Consider the following 23,914-nt stretch of genomic DNA (forward strand, 5'->3'; position numbering starts at 1 on the left):
AATTTTCATTTAATTTCTGTTTAAATTTAATAAATCAACAATAAGGCATCTACTGCATTATAAGAAAATGACCCTTTATGGTCACTCTTCAAGTTATATTGTATGATTAAATGCAGATTGTCATAATGAAATTAGTTTTAAATCAAATGTCTTATGCAAATATTGGAGGACCTGACATATAAGCAGTGACTAAATAAAAAGTATTTTTCAAGAGTTGTTGTTCTATTTTTAAAAATGCTTCAAGGGGCAAAAGGCAACCTCATGAGGAACAAAATCGCTACTTGGATGGATACTGTGCTTAAGAATCTACAGAACTGGCTGAGAATTAGAAATTTTGGTTTCTCGTGTTATTTCTTACTGACTTACTATCCCTCCTAAGGCCAGTCATGTAAGCTCTTCTATCTCTGGTTAATTCCTAAACTGAAATGACACTACTTTTCTCACAGGGATCCAATGAATCAAGTCATAATCTTGATTTTAGAAACCACAAATTCTCAATTAGTCAGTCAGTCAATAAGCATTTATTGGGTCTAGGTCAGGTTGGGGAACCTGCAGCCTCGAGGCCACTCATGGCCCTCCAGGTCCTCAAGTGTGGCACTCTGACTAAAAGTGCCATTTGGATTCAGTCAAAGGGCTGCACTTGAGGACCTGGAGGCCCACATGTGGCCTCGAGGCTGCAGGTTCCCTACTCCTGGTCCAGGTGCTGTACCTGGGCATACAGAGACAGGTAAAAATAGTCCCTGCCCACAAGAAGTTCACTATTTAATGGGAGATACGACATGGCAATAGCTACATATATACAAGCTATATAGAGAGGAGGCGACCCAAGAGAGGAAGGCTTGAGAGAGTCACAGGGGAGATTACATGCAGAAGGTAGGATCTGAGCTGAATCCTGAAGGAAGCCAAGAAGATTAAGAGGTGAAGGTGAGGGGGCAAAGCACTCAAACATGGGGGTGGAAGGGGAGCCAATATAAATGGGGATCAGCAATAGAGTGTCACATTCAAGTTTTACAGGCAGGTCAGTGGCACAGGATCTTAAGAGGGAGTAGAAGGGAATCAAGCATAAGAAGACTGGAGAGGAAGGGACCATGTTATGAAAGGATCCTCAAAGTAAAAGGGAACCACTGGAGCTCAGGGTTGGGGCTGGGGGAATGGCCAACCTTCTGTAAACCTACAGGAAGGAGAAAAGCAGAACAGCACTACACAGCTAGCCATGTTCTTTGTGGCCATCCATGACTGGCAGTACGCTCTCATTAGCAAAGTGGTGACAAGACTGCTTCTCTATCAATGCCACCCAGAGAGCAAGCCACAGAATTTTCGGAACCAGCAATCACATGGATCACTGAATTGCTTTGGGATGAAATGTATGCTCCCTAGTGTGAAGGGAAGAACTGAGCAAAAAACGCATAAAAACATGTTGGAAGAATGACAATCTAGTCAAGAGTATTTCTACTGAACTCATTCAACAGCCTGATGTTATTTTTTTAGAATCTAATTTCATATACTGAACAGCAGGTTTATCTTGACAGTACATCTATGTGACAACGAAAAGGAAAAAGCCTGTCTCATGGTAAGCTACTACATTAAAAAATGAAATGAAGGATAAATTAAAAATCTTACCTCCATCATGACTAACTTATCAGGATAAGCTAGGTCTCCTGGGGCTGGTTTGTAGCCAGCGATGTCGGTCTGAATGTAAATGTGAGTCCGATAGACAAGTCGTTCTTGTACGTCTTCCAACATCTGTTTTACTCCAGCTGCAAATGCCCCAAGCTGTTCAGCTGATCAAGACAAATGAAAATTTCACCTTTTCAGATTTACAAAAATTTATTTTTTAAAGCAATTTACTAAATCATTCAAACAATATGGACCACTTGGCAAAAAACCTATTTCAAAAGACTGTGGTTCTATTCCCTTTTGCTATGACTCACTCCAGTGACCTCAAGGAAAGACACTGAATACTATTAACTATTTTAAAAAATGATTAAACTGGCCCACAGACCTCCTTACAAATATGTAGTGAAAAGTCATTCTATTAATAACAATGAAGCTTTGCACTTACATAGCATTTTATTGCCTTTCACTTCCCTCTTATATCCCATTTGATCATCACACCAACTCTTAAAATACATAGAAAAGTTGCTATTCTCTTCATTTTGCAGAAGACCAAAGAGAAATCAAGAGGCTCAGTGATCTAGTTAAGGACAAAGCAGGTACTCAAACTCAGGTTCTTCTGACGCCTAGTCTAACAGTGTTTGTACTTTAAATGCCTTAAAGAGAATCAAGCAATTAACAATTATTTATAAAGCACCTACTATGTGCCAGTCGCTTGGCTACACTATACTAGTCATTTGGGATACAGATATGATGAATAAAACAATCCTTACGCACAAGAAACTTATATCCTAATATGGGAGACAACAAGGACAAACAGAAGTACATACAGAATGGATACAAAATACAGCATATCCCAAAAATCTTAGTAGAGTTTTAAGCTTTAATAATTTGAAAAGTATAAATGCTACACTTGCAAACTTACAAAAAAAAACATTTAAAAGGCTAATATTTAAATGTTTAAATATTAATCTTTCTTATTAAAATTCAACATGACTACCATGTATACATCTACGATGTGGTACACATCACTAGCTGATTTTCCAAGTTTGTAAAACCTTTCATCAGCATCTGTTGCTCAGTGACTTAAAGAATACAACTGTTCTAGCCTTAAAAAATCATCCAAAGAATGAGGTCTTGATGCACATACAACAGTTTTAAAGTGACTCCACACATACACAAAAAAAGTCTAATTAATAGAGATAAATCAGGTGACCAAAACAAGGGGAGCTTCTCTACTGATCCACTGCTTTTGAGAAAACATCATCCAGAAACTCACATGTGCCATGCATAATAGAGTGCCTATCTCTTTAAAGTGAAAATGAAAATTTTATTACTCAAAATTTACAAAACTAAGTGTAAAAGAAAATTAAATAAACTTTCAAAATGATATTTGGTTTTTTAAGTTTATAGCGGTTATACTTCTGGAGTTATCAAAGATGAAGACTGCACTAAGACTTTCGGTAAACTCTAGTTAAATACAGGGTAGTTTGAAAGGTAAAGCACTAGCAAGTTGAGGGGGTGAGAAGGGCTTCATGTAAAACAGTGGTGTCAGCCTCTAAATAGAAAGGATCCCTGCAAGCTCCATACTGACTTGGAAAACCACACATTAACATTACCTACGTTGTACTGCATTTTGATTTATTTTGTTAAACATTTCCCAATGACATTTTAATCTGGTTGGTGTGTTGGCAATCAAAATGGGCCAAGTGTCCTTGAAGAGTTTGGCTTTTGTTTCCTTGATTAGATTGGGAGTCCTTGGTGACCTCCTTGCCTCAGAGGAGGGCGTAGTTTACAGGGGTTTGAGTGGCATGTTTGGGACTTCAGAGGCTTTTAGACCACATGGGTTTAAGTCGCCTCTTTGTGGCGATTTTAGGTCACGTGGGTGAGTCGCATGCGTGACTCACCTTTGACCCTGAAAAAGAGCTCTTTCTCAGAGCTCTGAGCCACAGGAGGACTCTAGGCCAGCCATTGTCAAGCTCCCCGGCTCATGAACTCAGAGGTTGATGCTTTTTGGTAACTTTGAATTGCAATTTGATCTGTTCCTAATGTATCTTTGTATTTGTATTTGCTCTGAAGTTCAAGGTGCTGGCTTTTTCCCCTGAACTAAGTGAATGATGTCTGTATGCTGGATTAAAGTAAAATTGTTAACCCCTTAATGTTGCTTTCCTTAGTAAAGCAGACCAAAAGAACCTGGGCTTTTGCAGCGTTCTGTGAGCTGGTTATTGTTGATTTTACAACCCCCCACAGCAGCTGCTAGCTTGTTCAAACAGTTGGGTGCCCACTTGCCCTCTGCTAGTTTGACATCTCTGACACAAAAGATGCCGTTTGGGCTGCATCCTGAAAAAAGGGATATTATGAGGCAGAGGGGAGGAGAGAGTGCATTGCAGGCAGAGGGGACAACAAGTACACAGGCACCGAGACAAGAGAGGGAGGTGAGGAAAACAGGTGAGAAGCAGAAAGTGGACCAATGTGACTGGACTGAAGACAGTGGGAGGAGGAGGAGGAAGGTATGATGGGATTGTAAAGACAGTTGAATCAAGACTGTGAAGAGTTTTATCTTGTAGAAAAACAGAGTTGATATTTGATCCTAGAGGAAACAGGAAACCACTGAAGCTGACCAAGTAGGGGTGTGATATGGTCAGATCTATGCTTGAGGACAATCACTTTGGCATGAGGGCAGAAGATGGACTGGAGTGGTGTGAGATTTGAGGCACGAAAACCAATTAAGACGCCACTGCAATAATATGGGGAAGAGGGCCTGAAATAAGGTGTGTGAATAGAGAAAGGGATGATGAAATATAAGAGATGCTGTGGAGGTAGAAACACAAGATTGGGCAACTGACTGGATCTAAGAGATCATCAGGAAGAGTGATGAGTTTAGGATATACCATATGACCCTAAGAGACTAAAAGAAAGGTAGTCTCTTAGAAACAGGGAAATTTGGTCAAGGAGTAGGTTTTGAGGGGAAAATAATGAAGTGTTCTGGACACACATATTGAATTTGAGATGTCTTTTTGAGAAAGGAATAAAGTAAAAATGAGAAACGAGAGAAGATAAGGAAGTTTTTAAGAAAAACACAGCCATCCATCTCCTAAAGACAGCCTGGATAGGGAAAAAAAAAATCTCTACGAATAAAATGATCACTTGTGAGGTATTCAACTGAAATGCCAGGACAACATTAGCTTTTCCAAGCCACAGAAAAATGCAATGCCCTCAAAATGTGTCAATTGGATGCATATTTCAATTCCAAAAATTACTTTCCCCTTTGCATAATTTGAAAAAAGGTTCACTGTGTGTAATGTACTACACCACTAGCTTTTACCAAGTTTCTCTGTTCATGCAGCTTCTTTGGAAATGAAGTATTGTACCAAAATGCCCAATCCAAAATGTCAATCCTACCTAGGAGACTGATTTTTAAGTATACTTAAAATGTCAAGAAAGTTTTCCTTTACTTTATCATTTGTCTAAATTTTAATCCTTGTTACCAAGCCCAAAAAAGAGAAGTAATCATTCAAATTTTACTACGAAATTAGCCTAAAATAGAAACAAACTTCTTATGCAATCAAGACATTATCACCCTTTCTTGCCAATGCCTTGAAACACAAATTCAGATCTACCTGGATCCCATCAGAGTCAAGGAACTTACCCCTGAGCTTCAAAATCAGATAACATATCACGAGAACCACAGTACTGAGGGAGACCTTAGAAATGGTTTAACCTCTGACTTTATAGATATAAAAACTGAGATAAAGACAGATTATGTGATCTCCCCATGATCACAAAGCTAGTTAGTGGCAGGACTGAGATCAGGATCCAGGTCTCTTAACTCATGGCTCAGACCTCTACTAATTTATTTGTAAAAGAAACTCTGAATTAATGTAAATATTATACATACTTGCATTTTTAAAAATCAACCAAATTTCCAAAATGTTAAATCCAAGAGCTACTCACAAAACTCAGCATCTACACTATTGTAGAAGACTTGCTATTGTACTTATCAAAAAAAACCTGAAATTCTGATTTTTACTTATAAATTACCATTGTTCTGTACATGATCTTCAAGCACCTCATTTTTAAGAATTCCACAAAGTTCAGACAGAGTCTCCAAGTGAATAACATGAATGATCAATGGTCTGAAGACATCATACAAGGACACACACAGTTTCTCCAAAAGTTCACTACAATAAAAAAGAATGACATTATTAAAAGTAACATTTCTAGGAAACCATAATAGTACTTAAGATAACAGAACCATAAAGAAGCTTATCGTTAATTTGAGCATGAATAAAAAAAGGTCTCTCCATTTGGAAAACTCTTTCCTATCAATAATCTATAGTGATATGTGAAAGCAGTTTTGAGGGATCTTAAAATATGTTATAACAGTTTAGAACCAATGTGCACAGCTTAGAAGCCATTAAAATTAACTACCCTAAAAACCATGTCCTCATTAAAAAAAATGCAATTTATTTTATTCTGTACTTTTTATTTTTACTTTTCCATAGGATGAAAATATTTTCAAAAGCATATTTACTTCCTCTATTCTACTTCACAGTGAATAAAATGGTATCCCCCATATGTGAAAGCCATTTTCACCTGAAGTCATTCATCACTATAATGTGGAAGGAACTTTTGAGACCATCTAGTTCAATTTCATAATTTGCAAGTAATGGAAGTTAGAAAAATTAAAAGCCAGCTAGTTAATGGCAGAACAGAGACCAAAACCAGGCTCCTAGTTCTCAAGAGATCTCTTTCTTTCCACAATACAACACTTCTCTAAGTAGTCAGTGAGCCAATCAAAAAGCATTTGCACATCAATAAACAGCTTGAGGTTTTTTTTTAATGTGTTTTTTGTCTCGGGAAGAAAATGGTCCCAGTCACCTCCCTCTCAATTTACCACTAAATGTTCAGTCGCAAAAGAAAAACGAAAATTTTCTGCAGTTTAAAAATATAATTCTGATTTGCTGTGATACTCAATTATGATCACAACAACAGGTAGTTCTCAATTTATGTGAGGCCACTGGAATGTCCCATATTAAAACTTGTAAGCAAAATGTTAAAATCCATTTACCACCTACTCTAATTTTGATGTTGGTTTTGTGAAAAATTCATTGTAAAGCTGGTGTTCATCTTGACACACATGAACCATGAAGGCACAGCCACTACGAACCTATAATCAACAAAGGTAACAAATTATTAAAAAGAAATGCAACATTTCCAATATTACAAAGTTTTTATCATCAAATTCAAGTGTGATTTTTATTAGAAACCTATTCATGGAATTTTCCGTTACTTTATTTAAAATCACAGCAAGCAGAAACACTACTACAGTAAAAGGAGGAAAATCTAAAGTTTAATTGTGACATTCACCTAAAAAGTTCAGAAAATACAATCTTGAAAGGGTCAATGTTTATTTTCCTATTTCCATTTCCTGAAAACTAGTTTAGTATAATAAGTTTGCCCCCTTCCATGAACCCCCTACTTCCACATACACACACCTCTACTTTCTGAGAAAGTTAAATGCCAATTCAGATAATCTATAGCTCAGTGAAAATTAAATATGTCTAGATTAGAAAAGGGAAAAGAAGTCTGATATATTTTTATACATGAGCTCAAAAATGATACATAGATAAAGCTTTTGGACACTTCACTTAGAAGAAATTTTAAGATAAAGTTAAATTCTTACCAAGGCACAATGATCTCTGTTGTTCTGACTTGTTAACTCAGTTACAGTACTAGTAATACTAGGACCCAGCAGAAGCTCCCTTTGATCAAGGTAGCACTGATGGATTTCATTTAAAAGTTGTTGGTATCTGATGGAAAGAAAAAAATTTTCTCAATTTAGTATTTTTACTTCAGGTATTAAATTTCACTTAAGATTTATGAGTATATCATTCATTCCAACTCCAGTACTGGGTGTAAGGAAGGCACTATGCTAGATACTGATGGAAAGAGAACGAACATAAAATATAAAGTTTTGATTAGGGGCACTAAATTTGGATTCAATACCTAAACATATTTTTCCAAAGAATAAAAAGTTAAATTTCTAAAACACATTTGAATAACTACAAAATCAGCTCTCAACTACCTACACTAATAAAGAGGGATATTTATATGAATAGTAAAAAAAAAAAAACTACAAGTAATCTGCCAAGCTGACTAGGCACCATGACCCTGCTCTTTGCAGCAAAGCACTACTCCAGAGAATTCACTCAGAGCTTTATTCACTAACTGTAGAAAAGACTGGCAGGAAAACTGCCCATTCTCCATGTCAGCTGACTAGCTAAATCTTCGATGTGGCCCTATTTTGTCAAAATAAGTTTCTATAATGCAGGAAACAGGGCCACGGTCCTAGGTCAGGTTCCCATCAATAAACAACCGGGAAGGAAACAGTAAAAACACAACACTCCCAGATGAGTAGGTACTCCACAAATGGAATGGTTGCTATTTACTTACTCTGGTATTTTCTCAGATCGTTGCTCTACTTGTTCAATGAGAGTCTACAGTTTAAAAAAAGGGAGAAACATAAATACCAGAGCTAGTCAATATCATGATTCAATTACCTTCCTTTCATACAACTGAAATGGTTACCAGGAATATTCTTGTAAATAACTGTCAGCAAACTTACTCTGACTTTGGGAGCAGCAGCTCGAAATTTTACATAAAATAGCGTGAAGGCATTGTCTGAATTTGGCACAGATGAAGGATCCTAAAGAAATACATGGAATGGGAAGAAAGAGAGAAATTAAAATAATTAGCAAAAAGTAATTCTTCAAATAGGGAATGATCCTTCCTATTGCTAATTCTGCCTACATGCCCATATGAAGCATCAAAAATGACTCCCCAAAAAGAACAAAGTGTGTTTTAACTAGAAGAGTTTTCAAACTCCAAATCAGAGTTTAATTTTATTATGTAAAGTTGTCACCACTCAGAGTGAAAATCATAATATGAACAAATCATATCATACTAAGTTCACACTTGTAATGCAGCATATGGAATAGACAATTCAAGATAAAAGATATATCAGAATAAACTGACTTACCCGCTTGATTAACTGACTTGTGAGGTTCTGTAGTGTGTTCACAGTGTAAGTCTTCATAAGGTGCATAGCTTTAGAAAGGCATTGCTTAAACTTAAGTAAATATACAGGATAGTCTTTGAAATTAGGCTGAAAACAACAAAGAATATATATTAATGACTAAAACAAAAATTTTTTGTTGAGAATAAAAGCATAACTTCAGAAAAATCTAAGAGCCAAAATAGCAAAAGTTATTCATATAGCAACATGTATTTTGATATAGTATTATTTCTCACACCAATATCCAGAGAAATAGCTAGGGATTTGGTGATGTGTAGGTGAGAAGGAGGAAGGAAAGATGGTATATGAGAAGGACCTAAATCTGGGGAGGAACTGCTCTCCCATCCCCCAAATCTTGAGGGTTTCCTGGTTTCCAGAGAAACAGGACCAAGCATTCTAATGTCAGCACCCTAAAAAAAACAGAAATTTTGAAAGCAGTGTGTATCTTCATGATAGCCTTGTCCCTTGAACAGGACACCAAAAACCAAAAGCACTCGTCTTCACTGCTAATAGCCATGAAAGACTTTGGGGAAAAATATATACACAAGAGAGATATTTTTTTCTTTTTGTAGGAAACAAAAAAGTATTTAAGTGGGAAATTATAAAACCATGCCTGTAAGAGGCAGCATTAGTGGAATGAACACTGATTGTGGAAGTTATGCATTCTACCTGGCTTCCAATCACAGCTTTGCCACTCATTAGCTGCAGGACAACAGGCAAACTTACTTAAGCTGTGAAGCCTTCAGGTTCCTCATCATTAAAGTGAAAGGACTGCATTAGATGATCTCTAAGGTTGTTTTTTCCCCAGCTCTAATAGTCTATTTTTTTTTAAGTATATGAAAATGAAGTAACTTACATGAGAAGAAATATACGTTATACAATCATCTAATTTAGCCAGCATGGGTATAAATCCTTCACTGTTCACAGACAATGTAGGGGAATTCAATTTCTTTAAAAGGAAAAAAAAAAATACATCAGTCTTGCAATATGAGAATAGGCAGGGAAAAAAGTTTTAAATTACATCACAGTAATGGTAGTAGTAATAAATCTCATTTATATAGTACTTTAAGGTTTGCAAAGCACATTCCTCAGCTGTAATATTACTGTATTTCCCATCAAAATAAATCCTATTTAACTGCACAAGTCTTTATAGCAGATTTTTAGAGTCAGTAAGGGCAGGCTTATAAATCTGTAATGTCGTCATTTATGTTGAGCAAGTAGGAAAAAGAGATAATTTGATTCAGTTCACTCCTACTGAATTTTATATGGGACAATATAACTTTGAGGTACTCTTTTTTATGGGGAGTGGTCAGGGGCAACACAGCACAGTGCAGTGGTTCTTAAATATTTTGGTCTCAGGACTCCTTTATAATCTTAAAAATTTGTTGCTGTTCAGTCATTTCAGTCGTGTTCAACTCTTTGTGACCCCATTAGGGATGTTCCTGGTAAAGATACTAAAATGGTTTGCCATTTTCTTCTCCGACTCATTTTACATATGAAGAAACTGAGGCAAACAGGATTAAGTGACTTGCCCAGGGTCACACAGCTAGTTTCTGGGGACAGATTTGAACTTACGAAGATGATTCTTCCTGGCTCCAAGCCCAGGACTTTATCCACTGCATTACCTAGCTGCTCTGTCTTAAAAATTACTAAGGACTAAAAGAACTTTTGTTCATGTGGACTATGTCCATTTACAGTCATTATATTAGAAATTAAAACTGATAAAAAAACTTTTACATTTTTATTTATATATTCATTTAGAAATCACAATAAACCCTTTACATGTTAACATAAATAACTCATTTTTATTAAAAAAAAAATCTATTTTCCAAAACAATAAGAGGTAGCCAGAAGAGTGGTACTATTTACTTAATTTTCCAAATCTCTTTAATGTGTAGCATAATAGAAGACAACTGTATTTTCATATCTGCTCTATATGCAATCTACTGCAACATGTTGTTTTGGTTGAAATATATATGAAGAAAATTTGACCTCATCGATAGGTAGTAGGAAAAGGAAGTATTTTAATATGCAAATAACATCTTGGTATTATTATAAAGAAAGTTTAGACAAACATGTCCCTCCCCAACAGGGTCTCAGAGAACCCCAATAGTCCATGGACCACACTCTGAGAACCACTGACATACTGATATAAAGCTGTCCTTAAAGCCAAGTCCCACCTGTGACCCTTTTTCAGTGCTCTAGGCAATTCTTTTAAAAGTATAAGTTGCAGAGAAGGGACCAACTTGCATTGGTAGAAGGAGTTTGTTCTCCTGGAAGTTCCTCACATTGGTGAAATCACGAATCCAGTCCCTCTCCCCATCCACAGTTTTTGCACTCCTGTATTAAAATGCTACCCCTTAAAGTATCTCAGTTTACCCTTTGCCATTACTTAGAATTACATACAATTTTTGCACTAAAAGAAAAAAATTAATATTCAGTAATCACATAAAACAACTATTTAGTTATTTCCTCTTTTTGGTATTTTCAGTTGTGTTTCAGTTTCAATGTGGACCTGATATTTTTCTTGTCAATTAGGCACCCGTTAGACTTTCAACCAAGAAGCTTATGCTTATCTTTTGTCATTTTTATTCGGTTAATGTTAGTATCTCATAAAATAAATATGTTATGTATATATACATGTGTAAATGTACATGCATATACACATTATACCTATATGCAAGCACATATATGTATTTGTATTATATACACATAGACATCCTTCTCATCTATGAATCTGAATTTATTAAATAGTATCTAGAAATATTTAACTTTGGAAAAGAGATATTAAAAAAATAAAGATCATTTTTCAATCAGAATATCATATAAGCTAACTATGATGGTCAGTCAATAAGCATTCAGTCCTTCAAATATCTGAGATAAGCACTTAAAACTAAAAATACTACTTTTTACTGAAAGTATTTAATACATACCGTGTTAATAGTTTCCAATTCATTAAAATAGGAAAGTTTTTGTTGAATATTTTCAGCCAGGTCAACCAGCTCTGACTATTTAAGAGAGAAAAAGACAATCACAAGAATCTCACAACAAATCCTGAGATATTGAATGAATATTTAACTCATACTCAAGATTCAAAAAACAATACATATAGAATCACTTAAAATCAATTTAATCTAGTTCCTAAGCAGAAAAATACAAATTACTCATGGGATCCTGGATGCTTTATTTAGAGCTAGACAGAACCTCAGAGGTCATTGAGTCCAATTCCTTCATTTTACAGATAAGGAAACTGAGACCCAGAGAAGTCAAGTGACTTGTCCAAGGTTACCAGGGAGTACATGGCAGAAACCCAAGGCTTCTGATTCCAAACTCGGTGTTCTTTCCACTGTACTCTGTTTCATTTGAAAGAAAACCAAAATCTAAAATAAAATTTTATCTGACAAACTTTAGCTAATTAGGGTCAGTAAAAGTAAATGATATTTTCATTCTTACTATACAGACAGTTATTATGTAGCACTTTAAGGTTTGCAAAGTGCTTTATACAAAGATCATCTTCACAAGAACCCTGAGGAGCAAACGAGGGCAAACAGTAGTTAAGAGACTTGTCCAGGGTGCCACAGCGAGGAAGTGTCTGAGGCTGGATTTGAATTCAGATCTTCCCAACTCCAGATCCAGTGCTCTATAATCATAATTCATATTAGCACAAAGATTTTAACCACTAAAGATAGGCCACTGATATTCTCTAATCTCTAGGCTGAAAAAAGCAACAGGCAAACTGGCTCAGGATTCAGGAAAGCCAACCTCTTTCCTTATACACATCTTTGTTCAGCATACAAACAGATGCCACCAATATAAGCCACCCACAGCACCTGTCACAGTACAGACAGGAGTTCAATGAATACTCACCAAATGAAAGAAACAACGAAAAACAATTCCATTTAGCCACTTGAAAACCAAAACATTAAGCAGTGTCCCGGACCCTCCTTCCCCTAACTAACTTACCTGCTCTTTCAGGAGCTGTTCACAAGCTTCATGCAGAGTACCTGTCTTCGTGGACACAAAGAGATACTGTTTCTGCAAAGACTCCAGATGCTGAAGTGCTCTGTTAACATCATTCAGTATAGCATCACACTGCTCCTGAAACCCAGACAAGTAATCCCTCATCTGTCTAGAAAATAGAACCAAAAGGGGATTGGCAGAAATGATACCACCAAGCATAGTCAACAAACAGAGTTACATTACACATTGATTAGAATCCTTGAATTTCAGGACGGAAAGTTCAATTACTCATGAAAAATGATTGTGCTCAACAAACATAAAGCCATGTTTATAAGCCATAAACTGATTCAATACATGAGAGGGCAGGTCACTGACTTTGTAGGCAAGCAAAAGGCTGAAGTCATAAACTATAAACCACAAATTGACTTTAAAAATTTTAAGTGTCATATCACTGATTTGGTTGGTTTTCAAAAGATTAGGACAAGCAGTATAACAAAAATAGCTGCGCACACATGCACACATATATCACCTTCCTACTCAGCTTATATTAAATCATGTTAAATGACTCATTGAAGCAAAATACATGTAAAAGTTAAAATTCATCTTTTAGCTTGCTGGTGTTTTAATACATATTTGATTATATTGTTAACCACAATTCGTGGCAATGGAGGAAAACTGTGTGGTGCAGATTATAGGGCCATAAATATAGTGCTGGAAGCAACCTCAGAAATCCTCCAGTCCAACCTCCTCATTTTACAGATGAGGAAACTGAGGCTAGAACAATAACCTAACTTAACCAAAGTCATACAGATATTAAGTGGCAGAGTCAGGATTTAAACTGAGGCCTTTTTACTCTTATTTCAGCACTCTTTCTATCACAACTTGCTCCCTATTATAGGTTGGCTACCTGCTGCTATCTAACATGCTTACTGCCATAAGAAGCGATAATAACTCACATTCATATAGTGCTTTGTAAATAATAAAAGGCAGCTAGATGGTGTAGTGAAAAGAGCACAGGGCTTGGAGTTAAAAAGGGCTGAGTTCAAATCGAGCCTCAAACACCTAACTAGCTATGTGACCCTGGGCAAGTCACTTAACTGTTTGCCTCAGTTTCCTCTAATGTAAAATGGGAATAAAGCAGCATATAACCCAGGGTTGTTGTGAGGATCACACAAGGTAATATTTGAGCCAGGACAACTTGGTTTCAAATTCCATTTCTGACCTTACTATATATGACCCTAAGCTCTATGGGCTAACTTTCCTTCTCTGCAAAAATACTATTTGCCACGTGTTTCATAAACCTTACTAAAAATAACCAAAACATGTTTATATAATGTTTTATGGTTTACAGAGTGCTAAATAAATGTGTAGGTATTAATGCAGATTAAATATGATTGGTGGCAGCAGGTGGCCAGTAAAAACCTAAAATTTATAAGATCCAAACGGGGAAAACTAAGAGATGAGTAACTATTTTTTACAGTTAATACCAACAATCACACCACAAATGTCCCTGATGTTCACATATGAGGTACTTAAAACAATTATCCTACTTTTCACCAATAAGCATGTACTTCACCCTAAGCTTAGAAAACTTGGTTTACGTTGCACAAAATAATAGCCAATGGTAGTGAGGGGAGTATAACATAGTTAGAACAATACAAGTAAAAGTAAAATTATCTTTATAACTTTATTCTTGAAGTGTGTAATATTTAGCAAGGTAAAGAAACACTATGGGAAAAATCTCCCAAGAATTATAAAATCCAAAACTGAATTTGTTTGTCAAAATGACTATAAACTAAAATTTATATTTATCTCTATCACTTCCAGGTAGGAAATACTGCTGAAGGGAGGTAAATATTAAACCTGTAAATTGTACAAATCATTTAATGTCCTGTGCTCAGGAAACTCAAATTCACTTTAATATATGATCTAAATAATTCGTGCCTAGCAAAAAAGCTGAGAAGTCATTAAGATTTTTTTCTTCTTCATGAAGTCCAGATCATCTCCAAGAAATTTTTGAGAACATTGATGCTTCTAATTCAATTAGAGACTAAGAGGAAAAAGTTGCATTGCTCTAGGAATGCTAAGTTATTACAAGACAAGAATATGTTATAGTCACCTGTGTCATCTTTCTGCTAGACTATATGCCTTCCATTTAGGCAGAAGCTCCCCAGCATTCAGCAGACAGGCCTATCTATACATAGCAGATGCCCCCTAAATGTTTGCTGAATAAATCACTGAATGAAAACTGTCTAGCTAAAAACTATGCAACACTGAAGACCATCATCGCCAAGCCTTCAACCCAGCAGCTACTTACACCAAATGGAAAGAAACATTCTCCTTTCCAATGCTCCCTATACACACAGACAGTCCCAAACTGGCTGACCCTCCCCACAAATGCCCATGGAGACACCATGGTATCAAGAATAGAGAATGGAGGGCAGCTAGGTGGCGCAGTGAATAGAGCACCGGCCCTGGAGTCAGGAGGACTGAGTTCAAATCTGGTCTCAGACACCTGACACATGTACTAGCTGTGTGACCTCGGGCAAGTCATTTAACCCCAATTGCCCTACCCCGCCCCCAAAACAAACAAAAAAAAAAAAGAATAGAGAATGGAGTTCACATTCCAGTGGAATCACTTCCTGTCTTTGAGCTAAACCTGGAAGTCCTGAGTTTGCTTCTTACCCCAGGCATTTACATGGGCAACTGACTTCGCTTTTCAGAACCACAATTTCCTTAACTGTACAACAAAGATGCACATGCACTACAGATCTTCTTAAATCGTGAAGCTCAAATGAGAGAAAGGCCCAACTAGACTGTCAGAAATAAAAGCTATGATTACCTTCACTCAAACCTGTCACAGGAACACAACATGGCAGACCTAGAGCTGAAAGGGTCCTCAGAGGCTCTGGTCCAACCCATTCATTTCACAGATGAGGAAACTGAACTCTAGCCCAAACAGAACACATCAGGAGTGGGATTTAAACCCAGGTCCTCTGACTTCAGAGGAAGTTCTTCGCCTACCGTACTGCACTGCCTAATCTGGGGTTCTTCCTTATTTCCCCTCCTAATCTATCAGCCACGGCACATCTCCACTTGTCTTTCTAAAAGAAAGTAGTCTAAGTGTTATCCCAGTCTTCCTTCTGACACTAGAGTCATTAAGACACTACAAAGGAGCCAAATGTTCAAGCTGTGCTTTGTATTATCAAGTAAGTGTTGCTGTTAGAATTTTCCCGTGTGTCAATTCTGGATGAAGACTGTTTGCTCAGAAACCTCAGGGAATTAGATTATTGAAAGCTTCAGGGGATGGTGACCAGAAGTTCAAAGGAATAACATACCACAAACAAGAGAGCAGCATACCTATATTTCGTTCCTTCATCTTGATCCATCTGGGTTTGTAGCTGTGCAAACCATGAGAAGAACTAGAAAGATAAGAGTATCAAACTGTCAATTTTACAAAAATATACAGAATGAAGTGGACTAACACACCACAATAAGTCCCCAAGGTCCTAAAGCACTGTCTCTACTTTTACTTTGGGGCCTCAGACAAAAGACACTAAGCACACTTTAGGATCCAGAATTGAGAGAATTCAAAGGAACAGTCATCGAATAACTTAAAATTCAAGAGAAAAAAAGCAAAAGATATCAAAAAATACTAACTATAAAAGACATCAAGTTTTCAAGAAAGAAAAATAACTATTCTTAAATAGGAGAGGTTTGAGGTGAGATAAAACAAAAGGAATTATTAGAGCAATAGTAGCTAAAGAATAAACCCTACATGGTATGAAAAGAATAAATGGATGACTAATGTTGGCAAGCTTGCCAAATTTGAGTGTCTCATGGTATTGTGTGTATATGAATGGTTAATTCTAATCAGCAAGAAATCTAAGATAGATTGCCCAACTGAAAAAAATCTAGTACTAAAAAATATATTGATGCTATCCTAAATACAAACTAAAAGTCATGAAAATGCCCTAAACAACACAAAGTTATGGACACAGTACAAAACGATTTTCTTATGCCACACTAAAGAAATTCCTCAGATTCTGATCAAGAAGAAAACTTAAAGATCATGACCAAACCCCCCACTTTACAGGACACTGAGACCCAGAAAAGCTGAGTGACTTTGTAGCTTCTCTGACTAAATGACTCCTCTGCTGTCTCCATGACACCATGCTGGCTCTATCAAAGTACTGCCAAGAGTTCAGAGCAAAGGTTATGAAGGCAGTGCCAAGGACAGCAGAGAGACAGATCTGAGAAGCTGGACACAGGCAAATGTGACAGAACATTTTGTCTGACCAAGTGTGGAGGGTGTAGAAGGGAGAAGGGTAAGTCTACGTTCACTCTGATGTTTTAAGCCTGGCTAACTATGAGAACAGCACTTTTGACAAAAATAAAAAAGGAAACTAAGAGAGAAGATATGGAAAGGTAAGGGGAGTGGAAGACAACAAGGGAAGACTACTTTCCTCTCAATGCACTAGGTTACCATAACATATGAAAGATAAAATTCAGTAATTTTAATCTATTTTTCAACTTAGTTACTATCTAGACTATCTAGAGGTTCCCAAACTTATTTGGCCTGACCCCTTTTGAAAAAAAAAATTACTCAGCACTCCTCTAGAAATCCACTTTCTTTAACCCTTTAACAGTTTTTTTTAATTTGCATCATTTCAAAAAAATATAATTTTTTTAAATGACACGTTAAATTTAATAATTTTATTGTAAATTTGTGGGGTTTTCCCTGCATTGAAATTTTGATAATGCAATGTTGCATCACATAACCATACAGTATTGTACTGTAAACAAATCATCACATGCACATATTCCTGCCGATGCATGCTCGACTACCAATGCTTGCTTGTTAAGACTTGTCAGAGAACTTGACCACCAATCAGTTATAACTTGTATTTTGTGTGTTGACTGCTACACAACAAATGAAACATGTATGAACAGTTTTTCAAAATGTTCTTATCTTCTCATCTTTCCTTATGCTTCTGCCGCCCCCTTATTTTTATTCAACACCCCCTAATTGTATCTGAGGCTACTACCACTCCCTCATAGTTTCAGCACCCCCAGGAGATGGTATCACCCACTTTGGGAAGCTATGATTCTAGACTTTCAGAACATTTGAAATAGCCCAAGAAACTGTTTAAACACTTAGGTTTTGTTGTAAACAAAGTAAAACCAAAAGGAGAAAACTAGGAACAACTAATACGCGAAAAGCAAATGTGTTCATCTAAAGCATGTAGACAAAACCTAATGGTAATAACAAAAAGAAGAAAGGTTCTAAGAGACAAGAAATTATTTATCATCTGGCAATAAATTCCCACTTTATAGCTGTGCTTTCTTCTTTGTATTTAACTACATGGTATGTTATGTTTATTTACTGTATATTTGTTACAAAGATTTTTAGGTGTATTTGTTGTATTCCATTAAAGTCAAAGTTCCTGGGAGCAGGTTGTTTCTTTTTTTGTTCCTGTATCCCCAGCATTTAGCTGAGCCAGACCTGTCACATGGCTGGCTTATTACCTTTCAGGGTGGAATTTATATCTAGCACTTTAAGGTTTGCAAAGTGCTTCACATGTTAACTCATTTGACCCTCACAATGACCCTGTGATGTAAAGATTATGATACCCATTTTACAGATGAGAACATTGTGCCATAGGGGCCAGCTGTGGCAAGTTAGTGATGTGGTGAAGAGTACTGAACCCAGTCAGGAAGACCTGAAATCAGACCCATCATGGCTACATGACTCTGGGCATGTCATTTAATCTTTGTCTCAGTTGTGAAAAATCAAATGAGATAATATTTGTCAAACCGTGTAAATAAATACCAGGATTGTTATGAGGATGATGATGATGATAATGACGTTGACTTGCCCAGGGTCATACAGACAGTAATGGTCTGAAGGACAATCTAAATCAGTTTTTCCTGATGCCAAGTCCTGAGCACTATCCACTATGCCATCCAGCTAAAAGGATGATTTTTAAGTAAGTCTTTGTCTCATGAACTAAAATTCAATGGGAATGATCCAAAAATGCATCAATTAAAATTTAATAAAACAAATGGTATATAAATTCACCACTAGATCAACTAAAAAAGGTTCTGTTGACAGAATTATATGTTTCTATTTATCTAGAAAATGACCAGAAAATGAGTTTTTACACATTTAAAAATTATTCACTACTGACATAAAATCATGAGTTTTCTCTGGATATTTTCAGATAACATTTCAAAGTACAGCATTTTTTTTAAGCCAGAGCCCTTTTATTTGACATTACTTACAATGTCTAAAATATACTCCTTATTCAAGCTACTGCCAGTTACCTGCTGTGCAGTTTCAATTCTTTCTTCTTCCATGCCTAAAGAGGCAAATCCTTTCAAAAGAATATCCTCTGTAGATTCTGGCACTGTTGAAGTCAGAGAGATGGACAATGACCGGGAAGTTAAACTGCACAAGTCTTCAATAGGGAGCTGTAAAGAAAGGGCCACAAAGATATTTAAATAACCTTTAAAATATCTAAATATAACTATAAGTTGGGCCAACTAATTCCCTACCACCTGAAATTACTTTTAAGACACAGAAATATATTCATTAATATCAAGCATCTCATGGCATTACTGAATGTGTTTAATAAAACAGGGCCATACCATAGGAAGCTAATGGCGACACACATTTTGTATTTCATACTCAAAGATGACCCACAAGTACCACCAAGAATCTGCAATCATTTTAAGTTATCTTTCTAATGGAATCATCCATTTAGAGCAGTAAGGGACCTTGGTGATCATCTAGTTCAACCTCCTGCATTTTATAGATGAGGAAATTGAAATTCAAGAAGGTTAAGTGAATTTGTACTTATCTGGTCGTACTCTCCCACCTAATTCCCCTTGTGATACGTGACATGCTTTCACAAGAGCTGTGAGAAGAGTTAGAGGTGTGGTCCACATCCATGAAGCTTGTTGACGCTCACTACCCCTGCTCTTCTAAACCTTCAAATCCCTCAAGCCTTCCCCCGACCAACTTCTCGGTTGAGAAACTTGCCTCATATTTGAGGCTCTTCCCTAAGAGCTCCCTCTTCTCTCCCTTCTTCCTCACCCGAGCCAGATGCCTTCCCACCACTCCCTCCTCCCTGTCTTCCATGAAGAGGAGGCCCTTCTCCTTGCCAAGGCAGACCCTCTACAAGCACAAGTGATCCCATTCCATCCCATCTTCTCCAGCAGATTTCTCACTCTATCATCTTCATTCTTATTTATTTTCAATATCTCCTTATCTACTGGCTGCCTCCTTAGTGCCTACAAACATGCCCATGTCTCTCCCACATCCTCAAAAAAATCTTCCCATGGTCCATCCATCCCCACTGGCTATCAGCCCATTTGTCTCAGTCCTTCTGTAGATAGTCCTTGAGAAGGCTAGGCTATTTACCAGACGAGCCTTCTTTTCCTCTCACTCTCTTAACTCCCAAAAGTCTGGATCCTAATCTCATCTTTGAACAGAAACTGTTCTCTCCAAAGCTACTAACACTCTCTTAGTTGCCAAATAATTGCTAAATCTAATGGCCTTTTCTCAATCATCACTCTTGACCTCAGTGCAGCCTTTAACATTGTCAATGACTTCTTCTAGTCAGAAGAGCTAGGTTCAAATCCCGGCAAGATTACAAGTTGTATGACCATGAGAAGGGAAAAGAAAGGGAATAAGCATCTTACATAGTGCCTACTATATGTCTGAGACTGTGCTAAGCACTTTATAATTATTACCTCATTTTATTCTCACAACAATTCTGGAGTGTAGGTACTATTATTATTATTCCCATTTTACAGCAGAGGAAACTGAGGCAGAGATTTTTTTAAGAGATTTGCCCAATGTCCAACAGCTAATAAGTACCTGAGTCTGGATTTAAACTCAGATCATCCTGACTATAGGCCCAGCACTCCACCCACTATACCACCTAACATCTCCAAGCCTCAGTTTCCTTATCTACAAAATACGGATAATACCTGAATCAAGTTGTTCATTTGAATATTAAATATTTCATAAAGCTCCAAGGGGGTTAATTTTTTTAAGGGCTGGTGCAGCCTTATGTACCCCGGCACCCACTCCCTCTCTGTGACGGACCCTACAATCCACAGCATCTTAGGATCACAGCATTAGTCATATAACTTGCTAGGTATCACAGGACCATAGCTCTAGAGCCAAGAGGGACTTTGGAGGCCATCTCATTCAATCTCCTCATTTTGCAAATGAGGAGACTGGATAAGTCACTGTTCCTTTCTGAATCCCGAAGTCACAAGCAGTAAGTTGAAGGGCCAGGATTAGAGCTAAGGTTCCATGACTGCAAGTTCAGCACTCTTTCTGACCTCATTTAATTTCCAGAGATACTTTCAGGTATCAAACACACAACCCACAGAGCCTGAATCAGATTGAAATGTAAGTGGGTAATGTAAGTTAACAAAATGAATAAAAATCCAAAAGAACATAGAAGGTAAATATGTGGTTTTCTAAGTCAACATGTAGCCTGAAGGGATCCTTATGTGGGGTCTAGTGGCCCCCATTTCTATTTGAGTCTGACACCACAACTTTTTAGTTTCCAGGGTTCTTATCCCTTCTCACGCCATCTTCCAAGGCAATAAGCCTTGTGGAGGTGAGACCTGATGATATCCTCTACATGTAATGCAGCAGCCACAGCTACTGAAGACACTTTAGAAAAGAAAACTCTCACCACCAAAGTCACTGTCAAATGGTTGGATATCAGAAACAAATATGGTGTCATCAGTGGAAATGTCACTAAATAAGCAACATTAGCATCTGCTTTGCCACTTTACTCTAAGAACCAAAGGGCCTTTCCCTCTGACTTGTAGCTGAAACTTCCTATATGTGTTCTCTCCCTCATTAGAAAGTGAGCTCCTGAAACAGCTGGGACTGTCTTACTTATCTATTTGTATCACCTGAATTTAGCAAAGTCTTTTGCACTTAGTAAGCATTTAATAAATGCTTTTTTTCATTCATTTGTTCATTCATTCCTCCAGAAACTAGCCTATACTGAAGAGCAGCACCTTGACAGATTAAAATCCACAATCTAAAGATAAAACAGTTTTCTCAAAGCTAGCTATTCACTTAAGCTTGTTAAGTATGGAGGCAAGAGATGAAATTTACAGCTACCTGACCCATCTTAACAGGGCAGGAGACAGATCAAACTAAATTACCTTCAAAAACCCCCTTTAGCCCTCCAGGTTCACGATTTTATTCCCTGATACAATTGTTACCTAAAGACATCAGCTTAGTATGCCTCTCCGGTCCCAGAGACAACAAAGTATCTTCAGGAATGCCACTGAAGTTACCTTCACAGAAAACATTTCTCCTCCCTTCCTACAAAGCCAGATTGTCTCCACCCCAAAACCAGACCCACACTACTAGAATTGGAAGGGACCTGGACTACTGGTCACTACATCTCCTCATTTTATACATGAGGTAAGAGAAGATTAAAGAAGATAATGTTATGTATTTTAGCAGCTACACCTCAAAGAAAAACATAACAGTGCTAGAGAAGTCAGGAAAAAACTAAAATATCAAATGTATGGCAGTACTGCCATATAAAAAGAAGTTTAAAATGTGCAGAAAGATGAAAGCTGAACTGGGATGCACTCAATGTTTATATCATAAAGGTATAGACAGGGTGGTATAAAGAGACACCTCAGCAGTCAGAAAGTTTCCACAGCCCATATGACCTATCCCATAAGGTTTCTTCCTTCAACTCAACTCAATTACATTTAACAAAGTATTCCTTCTCTCTTGCCAGCCTAAACTTCATCCAAGAAGAGATGAGAGAAGGGGAAAAAAAACCCACCCAAGGAAGTCACTTGCATTTATTATATAAAGGAGCCATTCCCAGACTCCCAGATACATATTCTCACAAGAGTGAACACAAGTTTGTTCACCGCATCCTGAAATTAGGGGGCACCACTACAGTTTGAAAGATATTACCTTAGATCAAGTAAAGGAGAACATAATTTTTCTCTATCAATTCAGAAAACTAAATTCATTAGCCAAAATCTTGTACAAATTGAAAATATAAATACTGTAACTTCAAAAAAAAGTTTAAATAAATTCATGAGGGTTTGTGAAGGGAAACTGAAGATTTGAGGGAATAGGGGATTGATATGGCTGGATAGAAAGAGCACCAGACTCAAGTCCAAAGACCCAAGCTCAAGTCCTGGCTAAAACACTTTCTCTGAGCAAATCACTTAACTTTTCCCAGCCCTGGTTCATCATCCACAAAATAAGAATAGAAACTACCTCACAGATTGTTGAAAGTCTTCTATGAAATAAATGTGAAATATTAAATACCCAAAAAACCCTAAATACCAAATATGAGCTATTATTATTTATTGATATCTAAATGATGACTCTAGGAACTTTATATATTAAGTGGGTTAGTTGTGACACATTACCTCTTAAAGAAACCTACTTCCAAAGAGCATCCAAAAAGTCAATAAAAGCAAATAAAGCATTTAAAATGTCACTAAAATATTTCAATAAGTTTTTAACAACATATGAAGAATTATAACACAATGAAGTACTTAGGTATAACAAGGGCAAATGATTCAAAATGTAGCATGAGGAATTGGGTTGGATTCAAGAATATATCTTTGACAGTAAGGAATTAATAAAGAGATTAAAATCTCCAGCTTTGCATTTCTACCTCCTCCATGATGTTCTGACCCATGCCTTTCCTATTCCCTCAGTAGGACCCAAACTGACCTCTTCATCTTCCTCAACAGAAAAAACAAATCTGCTGCTCCTCCCATTTCCCCATTTGTGCTGTTGATATCACTACCCTCCCAGTCATCAAGGCTGAAAATATTCTCAAAATATTCCAGTCCCCTTTAACCCCCCCCTTTCCTCCAGTGAGTCCATTGCCAAGACCTATCCATTTTACTCCCTAACTTCTTCCATCTGTCCTCCTCTCTATTCATACTAGAAACCGCTTGTTTAGGTCCTTGCTGCCCCTCCACTCCCCCACCCCCAACCTCAATGTTTAGATAGCCTCTCTCTGCCTCCCTTCCTGCCCCCACTCTCTCATTTTTCCAATCCAACCTTCACCAGCTGCCAAAATAATCTCCCAATGCCCAGGTCTACCCAAGTCATTGCCCTACTCAAAAGTCACCAATGCCTCTACTGCCTCTAGGAGGAAACCTTTCAGTCATTTATCATATGGCCCCAACTATCTTTCCAGCCTTTTATTTTTAATACAACTGCCCCTC

General features: G+C 37.1%; 1 protein-coding gene across 1 annotated transcript in view; it reads right to left on the bottom strand.

The window, feature by feature from the left end:
• Positions 1-23,914, bottom strand: part of COG3 (component of oligomeric golgi complex 3) — a 66,107-nt gene that overhangs the window by 36,301 nt on the left and 5,892 nt on the right. The window contains exons 2-13 of the mRNA XM_036756351.1: positions 18,980-19,126; positions 16,013-16,074; positions 12,656-12,821; positions 11,626-11,700; positions 9,549-9,641; positions 8,657-8,782; positions 8,243-8,323; positions 8,071-8,114; positions 7,301-7,427; positions 6,693-6,784; positions 5,656-5,795; positions 1,621-1,781 (exon numbers count right to left, since the gene is read on the bottom strand). Of these exons, the coding sequence (XP_036612246.1) occupies positions 1,621-1,781; positions 5,656-5,795; positions 6,693-6,784; positions 7,301-7,427; positions 8,071-8,114; positions 8,243-8,323; positions 8,657-8,782; positions 9,549-9,641; positions 11,626-11,700; positions 12,656-12,821; positions 16,013-16,074; positions 18,980-19,126 (1,314 nt within the window). The remainder of the gene's footprint in view (positions 1-1,620; positions 1,782-5,655; positions 5,796-6,692; positions 6,785-7,300; positions 7,428-8,070; positions 8,115-8,242; positions 8,324-8,656; positions 8,783-9,548; positions 9,642-11,625; positions 11,701-12,655; positions 12,822-16,012; positions 16,075-18,979; positions 19,127-23,914) is intronic.

The sequence above is a fragment of the Trichosurus vulpecula genome, chromosome 4 (assembly GCF_011100635.1).
Source record: "Trichosurus vulpecula isolate mTriVul1 chromosome 4, mTriVul1.pri, whole genome shotgun sequence".
NCBI classification, from domain to species: domain Eukaryota; kingdom Metazoa; phylum Chordata; class Mammalia; order Diprotodontia; family Phalangeridae; genus Trichosurus; species Trichosurus vulpecula.